This window comes from Triticum dicoccoides, chromosome 3B, assembly GCF_002162155.2.
Source record: "Triticum dicoccoides isolate Atlit2015 ecotype Zavitan chromosome 3B, WEW_v2.0, whole genome shotgun sequence".
Taxonomy (NCBI): domain Eukaryota; kingdom Viridiplantae; phylum Streptophyta; class Magnoliopsida; order Poales; family Poaceae; genus Triticum; species Triticum dicoccoides.
Window position 1 is genome coordinate 47,057,719 of NC_041385.1, and position 21,563 is coordinate 47,079,281.

General features: G+C 48.7%; 1 protein-coding gene across 1 annotated transcript; it reads right to left on the minus strand.

Moving 5' to 3' along the window:
• Window positions 1-14,940: 14,940 nt before the first annotated feature.
• Window positions 14,941-21,557, minus strand: LOC119274602 (protein SUPPRESSOR OF K(+) TRANSPORT GROWTH DEFECT 1-like). Its single transcript, XM_037555313.1, has 8 exons — window positions 21,083-21,557; window positions 19,887-19,992; window positions 16,544-16,742; window positions 16,090-16,158; window positions 15,870-15,944; window positions 15,674-15,772; window positions 15,445-15,600; window positions 14,941-15,357 (listed from the first exon to the last, which is right to left on the minus strand). The coding sequence occupies exons 1-8, from the start codon at window positions 21,471-21,473 to the stop codon at window positions 15,232-15,234; spliced, it is 1,221 nt and encodes a 406-aa protein (XP_037411210.1). The 5' UTR covers window positions 21,474-21,557; the 3' UTR covers window positions 14,941-15,231.
• Between the last annotated feature and the right edge of the window lie 6 nt (window positions 21,558-21,563).

A 21,563-nucleotide genomic window follows, 5' to 3' on the forward strand; every position in this document is an offset into this window, starting at 1 on the left:
GAAGTTGACAAAATCACGTTGTGGTTATTCGTAGGTAAGAAAACGTTCTTGCTAGAACCCAATTGCAGCCATGTAAAAGATGCAACAACAATTAGAGGACGTCTAACTTATTTTTGCAGCAATTGTCATGTGATGTGATATGGCCAGAAGTTGTGATGAATGATGAATGATATATTGTGATGTATGAGATCATGTTCTTGTAATAGGAATCACGACTTGCATGTCGATGAGTATGACAACCGGCAGGAGCCATAGGAGTTGTCTTTATTTTTGTATGACCTTCGTGTCATTGAAGAACGCCATGTAAATTACTTTACTTTATTGCTAAACGCGTTAGCCATAGAAGTAGAAGTAGTCGTTGGCGTGACAACTTCATGAAGACACAGTGATGGAGATCATGATGATGGAGATCATGGTGTCATGCCGGTGACGAAGATGATCATGGAGCCTCGAAGATGGAGATCGAAGGAGCTATATGATATTGGCCATATCATGTCACTACTATATAATTGCATGTGATGTTTATTATGTTTTATGCATCTTGTTTACTTAGAACGACGGTAGTAAATAAGATGATCCCTTACAACAATTTCAAGAAGTGTTCTCCCCTAACTGTGCACCGTTGCTAAAGTTCGTCGTTTCGAAGCACCACGTGATGATCGGGTGTGATAGATCCTTACGTTCACATACAACGGGTGTAAGACAGATTTACACATGCAAAACACATAGGGTTAACTTGACGAGCCTAGCATGTATAGACATGGCCTCGGAACGCAGAGACCGAAAGGTCGAACACGAGTCGTATGGAAGATACGATCAACATGGAGATGTTCACTGACGATGACTAGTCCGTCTCACGTGATGATCGGACACGGCCTAGTCGACTCGGATCGTGTAACACTTAGATGACTAGAGGGATGTCTAATCTAAGTGGGAGTTCATTATAATAATTTGATAAGATGAACTTAATTATCATGAACTTAGTTTAAAACATTTGCAAATATGTCTTGTAGATCAAATGGCCGCCGCTCATGTCAACATGAACTTCAACGCGTTCCTAGAGAAAACCAAGCTGAAAGATGATGGCAGCAACTATACGGACTGGGTCCGGAACCTGAGGATCATCCTCATAGCTGCCAGGAAACAATATGTCCTAGAAGGACCGCTAGGTGACGCTCCCGTCCCAGAGAACCAAGACATTATGAATGCTTGGCAGTCTCGTGCTGATGATTACTCCCTCGTTTAGTGCGTCATGCTTTACAGCTTAGAACCGGGGCTCCAAAAGCGTTTTGAGCAACACGGAGCATATGAGATGTTCGAGGAGCTGAAACTAGTTTTCCAAGCTCATGCTCGGGTCGAGAGATATGAAGTCTCCGACAAGTTCTATAGTTGTAAGATGGAGGAAAATAGTTCTGTTAGTGAGCATATACTCAAAATGTCTGGGTTGCACAACCGCCTGTCCCAGCTGGACATTAACCTCCCGGATGAGGCAGTCATTGACAGAATCCTTCAGTCGCTCCCACCAAGCTACAAGAGCTTTGTGATGAACTACAATATGCAGGGGATGGTGAAGACCATTCCTGAAGTATTTTCTATGCTGAAGTCAGCAGAGGTTGAAATCAAGAAAGAACATCAAGTGTTGATGGTCAATAAGACCACTAAGTTCAAGAAGGGAAAGGGTAAGAAGAACTTCAAGAAGGACGGCAAAGATGTTGCCGCGCCCGGTAAGCCAGTTGCCGGGAAGAAGTCAAAGAATGGACCCAAGCCTGAAACTGAGTGCTTTTATTGCAAGGGGAAGGGTCACTGGAAGCGGAACTGCCCCAAATACTTAGTAGACAAGAAGGCCGGCAACACTAAAGGTATATTTGATATACATGTAATTGATGTGTACCTTACCAGTACTCGTAGTAACTCCTGGGTATTTGATACCGGTGCCGTTGCTCACATTTGTAACTCACAGCAGGAGCTGCGGAATAAGCGGAGACTGGCGAAGGACGAGGTGACGATGCGCGTCGGGAATGGTTCCAAGGTCGATGTGATCGCCGTCGGCACGCTACCTCTACATTTACCTACGGGATTAGTTTTAAACCTCAATAATTGTTATTTAGTGCCAAGTTTGAGCATGAACATTGTATCTGGATCTCGTTTAATACGAGATGGCTACTCATTTAAATCCGAGAATAATGGTTGTTCTATTTATATGAGAGATAAGTCTTATGGTCATGCCCCGATGGTCAATTGTTTATTCTTAATGAATCTCGAATGTAATGTTACACATATTCATAGCGTCAATACCAAAAGATGTAAAGTTGATAACGATAGTCCCACATACTTGTGGCACTGCCGCCTTGGTCACATTGGTGTCAAGCGCATGAAGAAGCTCCATGGTGATGGACTTTTAGAGTCTCTCGATTATGAATCATTTGACACATGCGAACCATGCCTCATGGGCAAAATGACCAAGACCCTGTTCTCCGGAACAATGGAGCGAGCAACCAACTTGTTGGAAATCATACATACCGATGTGTGCGGTCCAATGAGCGTTGAGGCTCGCGGAGGAGATCGTTATGTTCTCACTCTCACTGATGACTTGAGTAGATATGGGTATGTCTACTTGATGAAACACAAGTCTGAGACCTTTGAAAAGTTCAAGGAATTTCAGAATGAAGTAGAGAATCAACGTGACCGAAAGATAAAATTCTTACGATCGGATCGTGGAGGAGAATATTTAAGTCACGAATTTGGTGCACACTTAAGAAAATGTGGAATCGTTTCACAACTCACGCCGCCTGGAACACCTCAGCGTAACGGTGTGTCCGAACATCGTAATCGCACTCTATTGGATATGGTGCGATCTATGATGTCTCTTACCGATTTACCGCTATCATTTTGGGGATACGCTCTAGAGACAGCTACATTCACTTTAAATAGGGCATCGTCTAAATCCGTTGAGACGACACCATATGAATTATGGTTTGGGAAGAAACCTAAGCTGTCGTTTCTAAAAGTTTGGGGATGCGATGCTTATGTCAAGAAACTTCAACCTGAAAAGCTTGAACCCAAGTCGGAAAAATGCGTCTTCATAGGATACCCTAAAGAAACCATTGGGTATACCTTCTACTTAAGATCCGAGGGCAAGATCTTTGTTGCCAAGAACGGATCCTTTCTGGAAAAAGAGTTTCTCTCGAAAGAAGTAAGTGGGAGGAAAGTAGAACTCGATGAAGTACTACCTCTTGAACAGGATAGTAGTGCAGCTCAGGAAAATGCTCCTGTGATGCCTACACCAACTGAAGAGGAAAATAATGATGATGATCAAGGTACTTCGGATCAAGTTGCTACTGAACTTCGTAGGTCCACAAGGACACGTTCTGCACCAGAGTGGTACAGCAACCCTGTCCTGGAAATCATGTTGTTGGACAACGGTGAACCTTTGAACTATGAAGAAGCAATGGCGAGCCCAGATTCCAACAAATGGCTAGAAGCCATGAAATCCGAGATAGAATCCATGTATGAAAACAAAGTATGGACTTTGACTGACTTGCCCGATGATCGGCGAGCGATAGAAAACAAATGGATCTTCAAGAAGAAGACGGACGCGGATGGAAATGTCACCATCTATAAAGCTCGACTTGTCGCTAAGGGTTATCAGCAAGTTCAAGGGATTGACTACGATGAGACTTTCTCTCCCGTAGCGAAGCATAAGTTCGTCCGAATCATGTTAGCAATTGCCGCATACTATGATTATGAGATATGGCAGATGGACGTCAAAACGGCATTCCTTAACGGGCATCTTAAGGAAGAACTATATATGATGCAGCCGGAGGGTTTTGTCGATCCTAAGAATGCTAACAAAGTGTGCAAGCTCTAGCGATCCATTTATGGGCTGGTGCAAGCATCTCGGAGTTGGAACATTCGTTTTGATGAGATGATCAAAGCGTTTGGGTTTGTGCAGACTTACGGAGAAGCCTGCGTTTACAAGAAAGTGAGTGGGAGCTCTATAGCATTTCTCATATTATATGTAGATGAGATACTTTTGATGGGAAATGATATAGAACTTTTGGACAGCATTACCTACTTGAATAAGTGTTTTTCAATGAAGGACCTTGGAGAAGCTGCTTATATATTAGGCATCAAGATCTATAGAGATAGATCGAGACGCCTCATAGGTCTTTCACAAAGCACATACCTTGATAAGATTTTGAAGAAGTTCAAAATGGATCAGTCCAAGAAGGGGTTCTTGCCTGTATTGCAAGGTGTGAGATTGAGCTCGGCTCAATGCCCGACCACGACAAAAGATAAAGAAGAGATGAGTGTCATCCCCTATGCTTCAGCCATAGGATCTATTATGTATGCCATGCTGTGTACCAGACCTGATGTAAACCTTGCGGTAAGTTTGGTAGGAAGGTACCAAAGTAATCCCGGCAAGGAACACTGGACAGTGGTCAAGAATATCCTAAAGTACCTAAAAAGGACGAAGGACATGTTTCTCGTTTATGGAGGTGACGAAAAGCTCGTCGTAAAGGGTTACGTCGATGCTAGCTTCGACACAGATCTGGATGACTCTAAGTCACAAACCGGATACGTGTATATGTTGAATGGTGGAGCAGTAAGCTGGTGCAGCTGCAAGCAGAGCGTCGTGGCGGGATCTACATGTGAAGCGGAGTACATGGCAGCCTCGGAGGCAGCGCATGAAGCAATTTGGGTGAAGGAGTTCATCACCGACCTAGGAGTCATACCCAATGCGTCGGGGCCGATCAAACTCTTCTGTGACAACACTGGAGCTATTGCCCTTGCCAAGGAGCCCAGGTTTCACAAGAAGACCAGGCACATCAAGCGTCGTTTCAACTCCATCCGTGAAAATGTTCAAGATGGAGACATAGATATTTGCAAAGTACATACGGATCTGAATGTCACAGATCCGTTGACTAAACCTCTCTCGCGAGTAAAACATGATCAACACCAGAACTCTATGGGTGTTCGATTCATCACAATGTAACTAGATTATTGACTCTAGTGCAACTGGGAGACTGTTGGAAATATGCCCTAGAGGCAATAATAAAAGGGTTATTATTATATTTCCTTGTTCATGATAATTGTCTTTTATTCATGCTATAACTGTATTATCCGAAAATCGTAATACACGTGTGAATACATAGACCATAACATGTCCCTAGTGAGCCTCTAGTTGACTAGCTCGTTGGTCAATAGATAGTCATGGTTTCCTGACAATGGACATTAGATGTCATTGACAACGGGATCACATCATTAGGAGAATGATGTGATGGACAAGACCCAATCCTAAGCATAGCACAAGATCGTGTAGTTCGTTTTGCTAGAGCTTTTTCAATGTCAAGTATCTCTTCCTTAGACCATGAGATCGTGTAACTCCCGGATACCGTAAGAGTGCTTTGGGTGTACCAAACGTCACAACGTAACTGGGTGACTATAAAGGTGCACTACAGGTATCTCCAAAAGTATCTGTTGGCTTGACACGGATCGAGACTGGGATTTGTCACTCCGTATGACAGAGAGGTATCTCTGGGCCCACTCTGTAATGCATCATCATAATGAGCTCAAAGTGACCAAGTGTTTGGTCACGGCATCATGCATTACGGTACGAGTAAAGTGACTTGCCGGTAACGAGACTGAACGAGGTATTGGGATACCGACGATCGAGTCTCGGGCATGTAACGTACCGATTGACAAAGGGAATTGTATACAGGGTTGTTCGAATCCTCGACATCGTGGTTCATCCGATGAGATCATCGAGGAGCATGTGGGAGCCAACATGGGTATCCAAATCCCGCTATTGGTTATTGCCCGAGAGCCGTCTCAGTCATGTCTACGTGTCTCCCGAACCCGTAGGGTCTACACACTTAAGGTTCGGTGACGCTAGGGTTGTATGAATATGAGTATGCAGTATACCGAATGTTGTTCACAGTCCCGGATGAGATCCCGGACGTCACGAGGAGTTCCGGAATGGTCTGGAGGTAAATAATTATATATAGGAAGTGGTATTTCGGCCATCGGGAAAGTTTCGGGGTCACCCGGTATTGTACCGGGACCACCGAAAGGGTCCCGGGGGTCCACCGGGTGGGGCCACCCATCCCGGAGGGCCCCAAGGGCCGAAGTGGGGAGGGGAACCAGCCCATAGTGGGCTGGTGCGCCCCCCTTGGCCCACCCCCTGCGCCTAGGGTTGAAACCCTAGGGTGGGGGGGCGCCCCACTTGCCTTGGGGGGCACTCCACCCCCCTTGGCCGCCGCCCCCTTGGGAGATTGGATCTCCCAGGGCCGGAGCCCCCCCCTGGGGGCCTATATAAAGGGAGGGGGAAGGGGGCAGCCGCACCCTAAAGTCCTGGCGCCCCCTCCCCCTGCTACACCTCTTCCTCCTCCGTCACGTGCTTGGCGAAGCCCTACCGGAGTGCTGCTGTTCCACCACCACCACGCCGTTGTGCTGCTGCTGGAGCCATCATCATCAACCTCTCCTTTCCCCTTGCTGGATCAAGAAGGAGGAGACGTCATCCGCTCCGTACGTGTGTTGAACGCGGAGGTGCCGTCCGTTCGGCGCTAGGATCTCCGGTGATAGGATCACGACAAGAACAACTACTTCAACCTCGTTCTTTTGAACGCTTCCGCTCGCGATCTACAAAGTGGTATGTAGATGCATCTCCCATGACTCGTTGCTTAGATGAACTCATAGATGGATCTTGGTGAAACCGTAGGAAAATTTTTAATTTTCTGCAACGTTCCCCAACACTAGTGGCACGACCAATCGGGGCTTGATGCTGGAGAGGATGAGGCCGTTTGCTCGCTCGACTTGGCCGTTTGACTGCGGGTGGGCAACAGACGCTAAGTCCAGTCGGATGCCCTATGTCGCGCAGAAACGTGCCAGTGCTCCCTTGGCAAAATTTGTGTCATTGTCGGTGATGATGCTGTGTGGTACGCCATACCAGGTTGTAATATCTGCGATGAATGTCAAGGCAGTCGGCCCATTTAGTTTCTTGATCGGCTTCGCTTCAATCCACTTGGTAAATTTGTCGACGGCGACGAGCAGATGTGTCATGCCGCCACGCACCGTCTTGAACGAGCCCACCATGTCCAGTCCCCAGACGGCAAAAGGCCAGGTGAGGGGGATGGTCTTGAGTGCAGAAGCCGGCAGGTGTTGCTTGGAGCTGAAGACTTGGCATCCTTTGCAGTGTTTGACTAACTCCTTGGCGTCATCCAAAGCAGTCAGCCAGAAGAATCCATGGCGGAAAGCTTTGGCGATGAGTGATCTTGAGGCCGCGTGGTGGCCGCATTCGCCTTGGTGGATGTCCTTGAGGATTGCTATGCCCTTCTCTGGCTCGACGCAGCGCTGAAAGACTCCAGTGACGCTGCGCCTAACAAGCTCTCGGTTCATTATTGTGTACGCTCCGGCTCGGCGTTGGACTTGTCTTGCCGAGATCTCGTCAATCGGCAGCTCTCTGTTTACCAGGAAGTTGAGGATGGGCTAGGCCCATGATGGAGCTGTGACTTCTTCTATCGCCAATATGGCTACTGCGACCAGGGCGGGTGGGCTGGGTGGTGAAGAGTTGGAGTCGGCTGCTGCCTATTGTGTCGATGCAGTCCCCGGGCCGACTGCAGTAGTCCCCCGGCCGGGTTCTGAAGTCCCCGGGCCGGGTGCGACTATGGCAGTCCCCGAGCCGCCTGCCAAAGTCCCCGAGCCACCTACTTGGTTCCCCAAGTCGGATCTGACTGCGTCGGGGTCAAGCAGTACGAAGATGGAATCAGATTCTGGAGATGGCTTGACAGACGGCTTGAGGAGGCGTTGGAGAGAGACGCCGGTTGGTATAGCTTGTCGGGTGGAGCCTATTCGTGCCAGGGCATCTGCTTGCTCGTTGTCGGCCCGTGGCACGTGGAGGAACTCGCATCCTTCAAAGTATCCATTGATTTGCTGAACGAGGAAGCGGTAGATCGCCATGTTTGCGTCCTTGGCGTCCTAGTCGCCAGATGATTGCTGGACTACCAAATCCGAATCGCCATAGCACAGGATCCGGCGGATGCCGAGTTCTTTGGCTAGCCGGAGCCCGTGTATGAGCACCTCGTACTCGGCCACATTGTTGGAGGCGGCAAAATGAATTTGCAATGTATATCTGAGTTTGTTGCACTTGGGAGAGGTGAGGACGATGCCGGCTCCCAAGCCGGTACACATCTTGGATCCATCAAAGTGCATCCGCCAATGGATGGAGTCGGGGGACGGCGGCAGGTACTGGGTCTCGGCCCAGTCGACAAGAAAGTCGGCCAATGCCTGGGACTTGATGGCGGTGCGAGGCTGGTAGAAGATCGTGTAAGGAGCCAGCGCAATGGCCCATTTTGCCACCCGGCCGGATGCATCCCGGCTGCATATGATCTCGGCGAGCGGGCCAGTACATACGACCGGGATGGGGTGCTCTTGAAAGTAGGGCTTGAGCTTCTTGGCGGCGAAGTACACACCATAGCACATCTTCTGGTAGTGCAGGTAGTTCTGCTTCGAGGTGGACAGTACTTCGCTCAAATAATACACCGGCCTCTGGACTAGCTGAGCTCGGCCTTCTTCTGGGCGCTGAACCATGATAACGGTGCTGACCACCCGGCTAGTGGCGGCAATGTAAAGGAGCATGGACTCTTTCTCAGTCGGTGTCGCCAAGACAGGCGGCGTGGTCAGCATCTTCTTTAGCTCGTGGAAAGCTTGGTCTGCTTGGTCGTTCCACTCGAAGTGAGTGGACTTCTTCATGAGTCGGTAGAGGGGGAGAGCTTTCTCTCCTAGCCGGCTGATGAAGCGGTTCAGGGAGGCCAGGCGTCCGGTAAACTTTTGGACGTCTCGTAGCTTGGTAGTAATCTTCATTCTCTCTATGGCCTTGGTCTTCACTCGGTTGCATTCGATGCCGCGTTCAGAGACCAGGAAGCCTAGAAGCTGGCCGGCTGGTACTCCGAACACGCATTTCCAGGGCTGAGCTTGATCTGAAACCGGCACAAGTTTTCAAATGTCTCTCTGAGGTCTTCCAGCAAGGTGCCGCGCTTCTCCGTCTTCACCACAATATCGTCTACATAGACGTGGGCATTCCTGCCGAGCTGCTTGAGGAGGCATTTCTGCATGCAACGCTGAAAGGTGGCACCGGCATTTCTCAAGCCGAATGTCATAGTCAGGTAGCAGAAAGCTCTGAATGGTGTGATGAAGGTGGTATTCAGGCGGTCAACCGGATCCAACTTTATCTGGTGGTAGCTCGAGTAAGCATCCAAGAAGCTCAACAGCTCGCATCAGGCTGTGGAGTCTATCACTTGATCGATTCGAGGTAGGGCAAATGGATCTTTGGGGCAAGCTTTGTTGAGGCTGGTGTAATCTATACACATGTGCCACTTATTATTATTCTTCAAAACAAGGACCGAGTTGGCAAGCCACTCTGGAAAGAACACCTCCATGATGAAGCCGGCTGCCAGAAGCCGGGCTATCTCTTCTCCTACAATCCTTCTCTTTTCCTCTGACTGTCGGCGAAGGGGCTGCTTGACTGGTTTTGCATCTGCTCGGACGTGTAACTTGTGCTCGGTGAAATCCTTCGGAACACCCGGCATGTCCTTGGGGGACCATGCAATGATGTCCCGATTCTCACAGAGGAAATCGACAAGCTCGCCTTCCTATTTGCTGTCCAGGTTTGCTCCAATGACAGCAAACCTCTCCAGGTTCTCCGGGTCCAGAGGTATCTTCTTTGTCTTTTTGGCTGGCTGGAAAGAACCTTGAGCATCATATTCCTTGGGGTTGGGGGACAGGACCGGCTGCTTGCCGGCCATGGCCACGACTTGATCCAACATCTTTTTCTCTTCAGCGATCACGAGGGACTCGGCCAGCCGGCTGCTAGCTGCCGCACACTCAGAGGATTTCTTGTAGTCTCCGGCTATGGTGATGATGCCCTTGGAACTCGGCATCTTCATCTTGAGGTAGGCGTAGTGGGGTACAGCCATGAACTTGGCCAGAGCGGGTCGGCCAAGCAATGCGTGGTAAGGGCTCTCCAGATCCACTACTTCAAACCATATCGCTTCTCGACGGAAATGATCCTTGTCCCCAAAGAGAACATCTATCTTGATCTTGCCGATTGGTGAGCAGGACAGGCCGGGTACGATGCCATGGAACACAGTTCGACTAGGCATGAGTTGCTTCGTCTTGATATTCAGCTTCTCCATGGTGTCACGGTACAGTATTTTGATGCTGCTCCCGACATCTATCAGTACGCGGGAGAAACGGGCAGCTCGCCTTTCTGTTGCGAGGGTGGCGTCCAAAACCAATGCGTAAGAGCCGGGAGACGGCATCACCTCTGGGTGATCGGCCCGGCTCCAGCTGATAGGCTTCTCCGACCAGTGCATAAACTTGGGGTTGTTGGAGGCGACCATGTTGACTTCTTGGTGCTGTCGGCGCCAGCTGCGTCGGTCTTCGGTCTGGCTTGTAAAGATGACGTAGGCGGCATGCTCGTTGGGGAACTCGTCTTGAACAGCCCCACCCGCTGGTCGAGCGGCCGGCTGCTGAGGGGCTGGAGGCGGCTGGCCAGCAGGCGGGGGGGCACCAGCCCCTCGCCCTTGGAGATTCGCGTGAGCCAATGGCATTTCCGAGTCGTGTGGTTGGACGTCTTCGCGCCGCTGTGGAACTTGCAGCGGGCATCAAGGGCTTGCTCATAGGAGAAAGCCGGTTGCCAAGCCGGCCTGCCGCCCTTCTGCTTCTTGGGCGTGGGTCGCCCTTCGGGTTGTTCGTCCTTGACTGTGGCCACTTGCCGATTGGTGGGAGGCGGCATAGGGGCCTTGCGCTTGTTATCGTTCTGGTACGGGCGTTGGCTGGAGTCTCCAGCCAGCGTCTTGGGAGCCAGAGCGAGCACCTTCCCGGAGGCGTCTGCTTGAAGCTCGGTCTTCATTGAAGAGTCGGCCAAGGCATACTTGTCTGCTATGATCAGCAACTCGTCGAGGGTAGTCGGCTCGTCGCACAGGAGTCGGTGCTTGAGGAGGGTGCCTTCTCAGCATCCGGCTGTGAAGTACTCTATGGCTTGAACCTCGTGCACCCCCTCGCATGAGTTGCGGAGCTCGGCCCAACGCGTGAGGTAGTCGTGAGTTGATTCATTAGGCCCTTGAACACATAAGGAGAGCTGTCGGGGCTTGGGAGCCCGTTTGTAAGTGCTGGTGAAGTTGCGGATGAAGGCTTCTGTGAAGTCTAGCCAGCTGTTGATGCTGTAAGGCTTGAGGCTGTTAAGCCAGGTGCGTGCCATGCCTTGGAGGATGAGGGGGGCGTATTTCACGGCAACACGCATGTTGCCGTTTGCTATGCGAACTGCGGTCAAGTAACTAGTCAACCAATCTTCTGGCTTCACGGAGCCGTTGTACTTGGGTGTGTCTCTTGGGAGTGAGAACCCTTTGGGGAAGGGCTCGTTGCGGATGCGGGGGCCAAAGCAGGGCGGGCCGACATCGTCTTGTTCTTCTAGCGCCAGGGATCGTGCTGGGCGGTCGATCCGATGGCGGGCGTCATTCTCGCTGACTCCTTTGCGGTGGCCTAGTCGGCCGCTGAGGGTCGGGTGCGTGACAGGCGGCGGGGTGGGATATCTCTCCCCACGAGGCGGAGGAAGAGGTGGATCGCCTCGTCGCTCCACAGCTCCAGGGCGGCCTTCTGCGTCGCGCTCGATGGTGATTCGAGTCTGACTGCGGCTAGCAGCCGGCTCCTTTTCTTGCCTTGTACGGGCGCCGCCTGCAGTCGGCGTCCGTGACGTCGCACCGTGCTCTCGGTGTGGGGGAGGACTTCCAGCGCGGGCGCCGGCTTCATGCCGCTCTGCGGCCACGTCGATCAACTGTTGGATGCGTCTGGTCATGTAGGGGAGCTCGTCGGCCCCCAGTCCATTCAGCTCGTCCACAATCGACTGGGCGGCGCGTAGGTTCTCGAGGGGCGTGGCATAGACTGGGCGGTCTGCTCCCAGCATGTTGGCAATGGCCGCGCCGCGCTTCTTGACGACGCCGGCTCGGCTCGGCCCATCAGGAGGCGGCGTACCAAAGGCGGCGCGGTCGACTTCGCACTGGTGAGCTTTAGGCGTCTCATGGAGGCTATCTTTTGGCCCTCTGCAATGAGGGCGAGGCAGCGTGCCTCCAGCGTCTCGGCGTCGGCCTCGGCCGGGATGGGGGCGGACAAGTCGTGCGGCGCCGCTTGCAGGGCGTCGTGGGCGTTCTCGCTAGAGGCGACACCGTGGCTGATGACTAGTACCTCGGTGACGGTTCTGCCGCCGTTGTCGGCTCGAGGAAGAGAGTCGTCGAAGATCACTGCGTTGGTGGGAAAAGCGTCAAGCGATGTCGTGTCGAAGTCGACAAGCATCGGGTCGGTGGAGCCAACCGACTCCAAATCTGCAGCGGGCTCGCTAGAGACGTGCAGTTGGTCGAGGAGGCTAATGAGGCGGCTCTCGGGGCAGCCTGTGCCCGCGTCAGACGCGGGCTCGTCGGAGATGCAGGCCTCGCCAAGAAGATCGGCGAGGCAGCTCGCCGCGCAGGCGTCGTCGACGCCTTGCAGCGCGTCGGGGCAAGCGCCATCGGGCGTGCCGGGCTGGCTATGCTCGCTGGGAAGGAAAAGGGTTCCCGTCCAGAGCAGGTCTCCGGACGACGGTGCACCTAGCCCCACGGTGGGCGCCAAATGTTGGGTGGTAGGTGCGACATATGCCAATGGGTGGCTTATCATTGTGGGAGCCAGTAAGACATCGCCGGTGCCTGGAAACGGGATGAGGCGAAGGCATGCACGCCGGCGGATCTTACCCAGGTTTGGGGCTCTCCGTGGAGATAACACCCCTAGTCCTGCTCTGCGGGATCTCCGCATGATCACTAGATCAACAAGTGGCTACAAGAGGCTCCTTGAGCTGTTCTGCGAGAGGAAGAAGAAGGGCAAGGTTAGCTCTCTTCTCCCCTCAATGTAGTGTCTAAAACTCTAAGAGATCAACCCTTTGCATGGGTGTCCTGGGGGGTTTATATAGGCTTACCCCCCAGGGGTACAATTGTAATCCGGCTGGGAGTGGGCCCTAGCCGTCAGTGTCTATGCTCACCGGCTTCTCCGCCAGCCGCTGGGGCCCGCCGACTGGTGGGTCCCGCCGGCTGCCGGCCTCTTGGTCGACAGGCAGGTCCCACCGCTTGGCGGTCTTGTCAGGGGCTGGTTACTGTTGCCTCACTCTTGATGATGAGGGCTTTGTCGAGGTAAGCATGGCTACAGTACCGCCACCTGGCGGGCTCTCATTGTAGCCTTACCTCGTCTTGTCTCCTTAATGGTGCGCGTACTTTGAGGAAGAGAGCGAGCCGGCTGGTGGGAGCCGGCTACGTCCCAGGCCGACTGGGGGTGGCGTGGCCGCCTTCGGGTGTCTCTCTGACTGAAGGGGCCCGCCGCCCGCGGGCCGTACTGACAGCCTGTCGTGGGGGGCGTCATGGTCAGCATGGCAGCAGTGCCACGCCGGACGAGTCATGGCTGCCCCGTACGGCGTACTGTGGCCATGCGTGCTCCGAGATTCGGGGGTGTCAGGCTTCACTGTTGCCACGCCCCGTCTCATCACCGTTAAGTGGGTGCAGACTTTGAGGGCACGGTCTTGGTCGTCTGCAAGGGGCCGGCTTCTTGGAGTCGGTCTTCTCATGGTCGGCTTCTTGGAGTCGGCCCTCTCGCGGCTTTCTTCATGAGAGTTTAGTGCTGGGCCGCCTTCCGGTAGCCGGCATGTGAGACAGCCGGCCAGGGGAAGGCGGCCCCATGCCTTGGGTGCTTGAAGGCTCGATCGGCCTATCATTTTTTGAAGAACCAGGGGGGCCGGCTAGGCTACCCGTGGTCATTTACTCCGACATCCTTTGTTTCTCTCTTTACGGACTCATCTCATGTTAAGTTTGGTCTACCCCAACCTCTCTTAACATTATCAACATGCTTTAACTGGTTGCTATGCACCCGATGCTTTTGAACAAGATTCTCGTCAATCGATGTTATCCCAACTCTACCATGTATATCATCATATGGACCCAATCCTTTCTTGTATGGCCACATATCCATCCAACATGTGCGTTTTTGCTACACCTAACTGCTGGACATGTCGCCTTTTAGTTGACCAACATTCAACATCATACAACATCGCAGGTCGAAACGTCTCCTATAGAACATACCTTTTAGCTATTGTAGCACTCTCTTGTCACAGAGAATGCCAAAAGCTTGGTGCCACTCATCTATCCAACTTTGCTTCGATGATTCACATCTTCATTGGTGTCATCATCCATTTGCAGCATTGACCCAACATATTGAAAGGTGTCCTTCCAATCAGTCGCGGATCTAGAATTTGACCAACGTGGAGGCAACATTACAGAGGGTAGTATTTTTTTTGTCAAAACACATTACAAATAGTTAATAAAGTATTGAATATACATATGAATGCACTAGTAAAAAATATTCTGCAAATTGTATGTATATCCACATCATCAGCAAAAATCATACACTGTCAGATATCTCCTTATAGTATATCCCCTTGTGACCTCGTCCAGCATCAAAGCAAAAAAAAAACGAGGGCTCAAAACTGACCTTGAGTTTCATCATCACTCGTCCGAACAGTCACAACATTATCATACATGCCTCGATGAGGGTTATCATACATGTCTCGATGAGGGTACACACAGAAAACCCCTATCCGACGACCCAAGACCTCAAAATCAAAATTTTTTTCAATCATTTGTTTTGCACTTGTATTCCTATCACATTTGTGTGTTATTTTTATCTAATCCTAATCCGCACAAGGCAGATTTCACTTGTCATGATGCAGGTCTCATTGCACCAAATGAAGGAAAAAGAAGAAAATTTAGTTGGAACAAAAACAAAAATATAGGATCTAGTAAACACTACAAAAACAAAAGAAAAGAAAATGAGTCTAAAATAGATACCAGAAATTTTTAGAACTATACAAGCTGCACCACAAGGACTACCCAGCTCAATAATCATCATTATTCCTTAATACACTTGCATTAAACTCCAAGCATGACAGTGTAAAAATGAAATAGAGTTGACAACAGAGGCACAATGATAGCCCGGCATAACAAGGCTGCCGTCGTCGCCATAAGTTAAGCACAGTAAGGGCTACCAGAGTGTACAGATCTGCAAATCTAAGTCCCAAGCGCAACAAATCAAAGTTGTAAACAATATACATTTCTGTGGTGCGGCTGTGCATGGGTCGAGAGAGTTTTCGCGGCGGCGTACCACTCAACCCTCCTCGCCGAACTCCTTGGTGAACTTCTCGTGCACTTCCAGGTCCTTCTTACCAACGGTTGGTCTCTGTCTCGCAAGGACCTTCTCGAAATCATTCTTCGAGATCGGGGGTGGAAGAATCTGCAGCCAAGCAATACGCATTAGTAATTCAAATTCAGTTCAACAGAGGCCTCTTGGAGGTAACAAATGCCATCTATATTCTCTTACCTGTGAGGCAAGGCCTTTGGATGCAAGATCCTGCATCGTGGTCTGCACAGCACCTGGCTGCTTCGGTCCACAGGGCATCCACATGTCACCATCTATCTTGAAGAAGTACATAGCATCCTGTGTTTTGCGCACAGGCTCAAACAACACATCTTTCACCTGTTAACAAACAGAAGAATCAGACGCACGTCACAATGTACAGACACATGTGGGTTGTGCAAAAATTACTTACACAGACAGCAACATCGGAACCAGAGAATCCTTCTGTACGACGACCCAAGACCTCAAAATCACTTTCCGATAAGCTGTGCGGTGTATCCCCAAGATGCACCTGAATGAATTTAAGTTGCCAGCTTTAAGCAAAGGATCATGACAACTTATCAAAACAGAACATTTTATGCAGTGTTGCACAGATGTTTCGTAAATACCTTAAACATATGCTGCCTAGCTTTCGCGTCAGGTAGCGGAATGTAGATACGCTTGTCAAACCGCCGCCGCACAGCCTGAAGTAATGAATACACACTCAATTTCAATCGACCGCTGCTGGATTTAGTATATGAATTGGTGATCAAACTGTTCTAGAAATATCAAGAGAATCTTTGTAAGCCATAAATGGTACAACAGTGTATTTGAGAAGTTTCCGGAGACCTGGTCCAGAGCATATGGCGTATTCGTTGCAGCAAGAACAAGAACTTTATCATCATTATGGCCAACACCCTGGATAGTTACGGGGAAACAAAGCAAATGTATTAGCCAAAACTGTTAGTGCGAGGAATCTATACAACTACTGTGTTTGCTGAGATATCCAGTGTTATGCAATAACCAGTCCACTATTACAGTGGTAAGGAATCTGTGAGGCCAAATTATGTCCTTTTACGTAGCAATGCAACAGTATTGGCAAAGTTTTCTTAAAAAACTATAGGCTCACTACTAATTCCATAATCTGGACACAGAATGTGTCGGGCCATCACTTCTCCATGTCTGAATTATTTGAATCATTTACCATACTAAGTGCAGAAATCCATCTAATCACGACACCATATTCTGAAGCAGAACACATATTCAGAAACAGCTCACAACATTATAGGCTGCAAAAGCTCACCTGCATCTGTACAAGAAGTTCGGTTTTTATTCTCCTGGAAGCTTCACTTTCATTGCCTTCTCCACGTGTACCGCACAAGGAATCAATTTCATCAATGAAGATAATTGACGGGGCATTTTCGCGAGCCATTTGGAAAAGATTAGCAACTAGTTTCTCGCTCTCTCCCATCCATTTCGAAACAAGGTCTGATGAAGATATGCTGCAGGTAAATTGATCGCATTAATATGGTATAACCTTAAGGATATTGTATTAGCAGTACAAATAAATGGAAATTAGTAGGAAATGAACGTTAGCAATATACATGGGCACATCAAGTCCAGAAGAAAGAACATGCAGCTTGTTCAGAGATATTTACATGGGTAAATTTGATATATGCCACTACAAAGTATCCCTGTTTTGAAAAATGCCACTACAAAGTATCCCTGTTTTGAAAAATGCCATTAGTATTCTTTGACTTTGAAACATCCCACTACAAAGTTCATATGCTTTGAAATATGCTATTGCATACCGTTTTGGAGGATTAGACACCATAACAAGTATGTATTTCATTTTGTACATGGACCCCTTCGGCCAAGTCAACAGCTAGCCGCTCCCGATACCCTTTTTCCTCTCTGTCTCTCTGAAATCAGCCAGCTTTGGCCCTTGGCCACTCGCCGTTGCTGGTGCTGCTCCTAGCTGCCAGCTCCTCCACTTCGCCAGAGCTGCTGCTCCCAAGTGCTGCTCTCGCCCACCACCTCTAGTGCTACAACCAGCCGCCGGCTCTATGCTGCACAACTCAACTTTCACTGTTTGCCCTTGGTGCTCGGTGTCCATGATGCCGACGACGGCCGAGAACGGCGGCACGGTGGCAATGCGAAGGACCTCGTCATGCACAGTAGATTGTGGTGGCGAAGGATAGCACGCTCGAGCACACAACGTTGCGTGGCAGCTGGGCGTGTGCATGTCGCGTGTGGCTCCGAGAAGCCTGAAGCCTGTAGCAACGTGAAACCTGAAGCTAAAGCAACGTGAAGCAAAATTGACAGCATATGCATTGCTTGTTTGATGTTCCAGAACTGCTGCATTGCTTTCTGTTCCAATTGACAACTTGACTTAAATAACATACCAGCATCGGCACTAGTTGCCTCCATGTCTCTCATCTAGGTCTAGGTTTACAAAGGGGAGAGGATAAGAGCAAGGGTGTCGGTCCGGAGAGCTGGGACATGGCGGCAAGGAACGGGACTGGTGGAGGAGACCACGAGCAGCGGAGGCAAGCCGGCGAGCAGGAGCAGCGGAGGCACGGCGGCCGGGGGCAGTGGACGTGGTGGCTGGGACGAACATAAAGAAACGAGAGGAAAAGGGGGATCGTGGGTGTTGTTGAATTGGCCAAGGGGTACCTTTGTCCATGCACAAAATATTAAGGGAAGTGCATACCTGTTATTGTGTCTAATCCCTCAAAACGGTATGCAATAGCATATTTCAAAGCCTATGAACTTTGTCATGGCATGTTTCAAATCAAAGAACAGTATTTTTTTTCAAAACCAGACACTTTGTAGTGGCATATATCAAATTTACCCTATTTACATATTTGCCAAATGTAAAGCCTATTGTATAACCTGCAATGCGCTGAGCCCGCATAAATGTTCATGGTACCTAGCCACTCACATATTTGCCAAATGTTTTATGGTGTGGCTACATACACATTAGTTGTTACTACTCTTAAAATAGGAATCAATGTGTGGTTAAGCTACTCATCTGGAAGTCAGAAGTGCAGCTCTGGAAGGATTTGGGATGGAGAAAAAAATTCAAATTGTTTTCTCAATCTGGCTGAACACAGCTCATCTGATAATGTTTACTCCCTCCGTCCGAAAATACTTGTCATCAAAATGGATACAAAGGGATGTATCTAGATGTATTTTAGTTCTAGATACACATGTATCTAGATGTATTTTAGTTCTAGATACATCTCTTTTTATCCATTTTGATGACAAGTATTTTCGGACGGAGGGAATACAAAGTAAGACCTCAGATCTTAAGATATTTTATGACTCAAACATGGCAAAATTATTTTTTTGAATGCATAGTTGATTTGACCCACCAATTATTACAAGACCACTTGTTCTCACAAAATTCATTTCAATGCACATAACAAATGTAAGCATAATAAACTAACATCCTTCCATACGACAATATACTAATACTGCATCATTTTCTAAAACAAATTGCATGTAAACATCAAAAGTTCCCAACTTCAGCCAAGGTTTAAACATATCATACTCTAAGGTGTGCACATGAAAAGCAACACTCAAACCAAGTGCAACTTGTTAAAGCTGCTATCTTGGGACACACCTCACAAGGAGAACGTTTTACAAAAGATGCATCAAATAGAATTTTCATGAAGAGGGCATCTGCCTTCAATCTTATATGATGTTCCTGTAATACAGGTGAATAATATGGCTGGTGTAGATACATAAATGATGTACTAATAGTATGCCAAGTTAATTACCTTAACTCCTTATCTAGACATGTGCACTAAACATACATGCTCAATATTGTCAACCATGCGCAAATAAACCACCATGAGAAATTCAAAATCATAGCAGTAACAAAATAGTGAAAACACTACTTGCTGCACATGATGAACTGCTACAAAGAGACACTTTGGAAACCTAAGTGATACCCTAAAATATGAATTGCAGGCCTGCATGTCCTTGTTGGCACATAAAACCACTTCATATTGCGGGAGATTTTCTTACATGATGACAAAGTCAATTATCAACACATGGAAAGTAGAGATAAAACATGGTACTCGGTGAGGAGAGAACAAGTAACTAGCAATTGTGTCATCATCATATAAGAGAAGTGCCAATGTAGAAAAAGCAAGAAGTCAATTCCAACGCATACTATGCTCCCGTGCAGGAGCATATATAACATAAGCAGGTGGAACTAGAACAATCACAAACTCACAATATTAAATGCACCCGCCCAATATAATTATTCCAAGCAGAACAGTAAAAAAATGGAATTTTACTATGAACCATCTATACCAATTGTGCAAACACTCATCTACTGTTCCAAACACATCAGATTGGTTTCTGTTAACTACTGGACAAGTAACAGGATATCCTGCAAATTAGAGTTCAGCAATAAATCTAGGTAGCATAAACAATAGCAAAGGATGATGTAAGGTTGTTAATTTGGCACCAACAGATAACTGATTACACAAAGGCAAAAGACGTCCGACCAAAATTCATTCACCAACAGATAACTGATTACACAAAGGTAGAAGACGTCCGACCAAAAATCATTCAAGGATGAAATCAGTGAGAATAAAGGTTAGTGTGTAGGTGAAATATATGATAACTACCTGAAGAATGTCGAATCAGCCTCAGTTGCAACAGCTTTAGCCAAATAAGACTTTCCTGTTCCTGGTGGACCGTACAGAAGAAAAGCCCTCCATGGCCTCCGCTTACCTAGAGAAAAGGACACTCCATTAGTTGCACATCAGCAGTTACCTAAAAAAGTGCTCTCCAGTATATGATAGTTGACTGATTAAGGACACAAACCCTAAAACAGACACCAGTTATGAAAGTATTTGGAGAATCTCGTGATATTCAAATCTCATACTCCCTCCGATCAAAATAAGTGTCATGGTTTTAGTTCAAACAGACAGTTAGGAAGTGAAGCTAATTTTTGCTATATTAACAATCAAAGATCCATACTGAGTAATCCAGACCTTGATCTATCTAAAATCTGCTACATTTACCACCATGTTGTACTGTATAAGAAACCAATGTTTCTATGACCATGGTTAAAACTTGGTTTCATAATCATTTTTTAATTCACACTGCCACCGTCACTGGAAAAAAATTGGCTCTACTACAAACTGTTATCTGGTACAAGAGCGACATAATTATAAGTTCAGCAAGGTTCTTTGTTAGGATTAGAGAGTCAAAAAAAAGTTACTGAATATAATTTGCCAGACATCCCAACGTTATACCGACTAAGGCTCAGTCTGCGGTTGCTGAACTGTGCTGTGTTGTGCTTACTTATAATTGGCTGTGAAAAATCATGCTCAAAAACAGGCAAAAACTGGTGAAACAACGCAGCCTAAGTTTGCTCAATACAAATCGATCTAGCATACATGCTCATGGTGGTTCAAAGTTATGAATAGTTCATGCTCACCCAATCAGATTCAATCAAGATCAAGATACACAAAAATTATGAATTAGCAGGGTTCTTTGCAAGGATTGAAGAATCAAACAAGTTCCTGAATGTAATTTGCCAGACATCCCCACGCTGCAACGACTAAGTTTGTTCAACACAAATCTATGTACTCATGGCGGTTCAAAATTATGGTTATCTACAGACACAAACCAGCTTGTGTAGCACACTTTCAACCTGCACTCCAGAACCAAATAATTCATGCTCACCCAATCAGATTCAATCCAGATCAAGATGCATAGGGCTTATCTATACGATCTAGCTACAGCAACTGCAATCGCCTCATCCTTGGCGACGAATAATTAGGTAGGATTACTGGCTTCCTTTGGAAAGGCTCACCTGTGAAGAACTGGGGGAACTTGACGGGCAATATGACGGCCTCCTGCAGCGCCTGCTTGGCGCTCTCGAGCCCGGCGACGTCGTTCCACTTGATGTTGGGCTTCTCGGTGATGATGGCCGAGTTGAGGCCGGCCCTCAGCTTGGACTGCTCGGAGTCGTCCCCCCCGGCGCCGTCGCCTCCGCCGTCCTTCCCCTTGGTCTTGGGCCGGGTGGCGACGGCGGCGTCGCCGCCGTTGGGCGCGCCGGGGGGGCCGCCGCCGCCCTCGTCGAGGACGGCCCGGATCTCCTCGGCGCGGCGGAGGTACTCGGTGAACTTGGCGGTGATGGCCTCCTTGATCTTGGGGTTCTTCTCGTACTTGAGGTGGGTCTTGAAGTACTCGAGCGCGTTCATGTAGAGCGGGAACGCCTTGACGTAGTTGCCGGCATTGTCCTCCTGGACGGCCTGCTTCACGTACTCGATCGCCTGCTCCTTGAAGTTGCT

What these genes read in the sequence shown, in the direction of transcription:
- LOC119274602 (XM_037555313.1), bottom strand. Translation starts at nt 21,473, where the DNA reads ATGAACGCGCTCGAGTACTTCAAGACCCACCTCAAGTACGAGAAGAAC. An exon ending in GCTGATTCGACATTCTTCAG is followed by an intron (nt 16,743 to 19,886) that starts GTAGTTATCATA and finishes ATTTACCTGCAG; the next exon opens with CATATCTTCATCAGACCTTG. An exon ending in AACTTCTTGTACAGATGCAG is followed by an intron (nt 16,159 to 16,543) that starts GTGAGCTTTTGC and finishes GTAACTATCCAG; the next exon opens with GGTGTTGGCCATAATGATGA.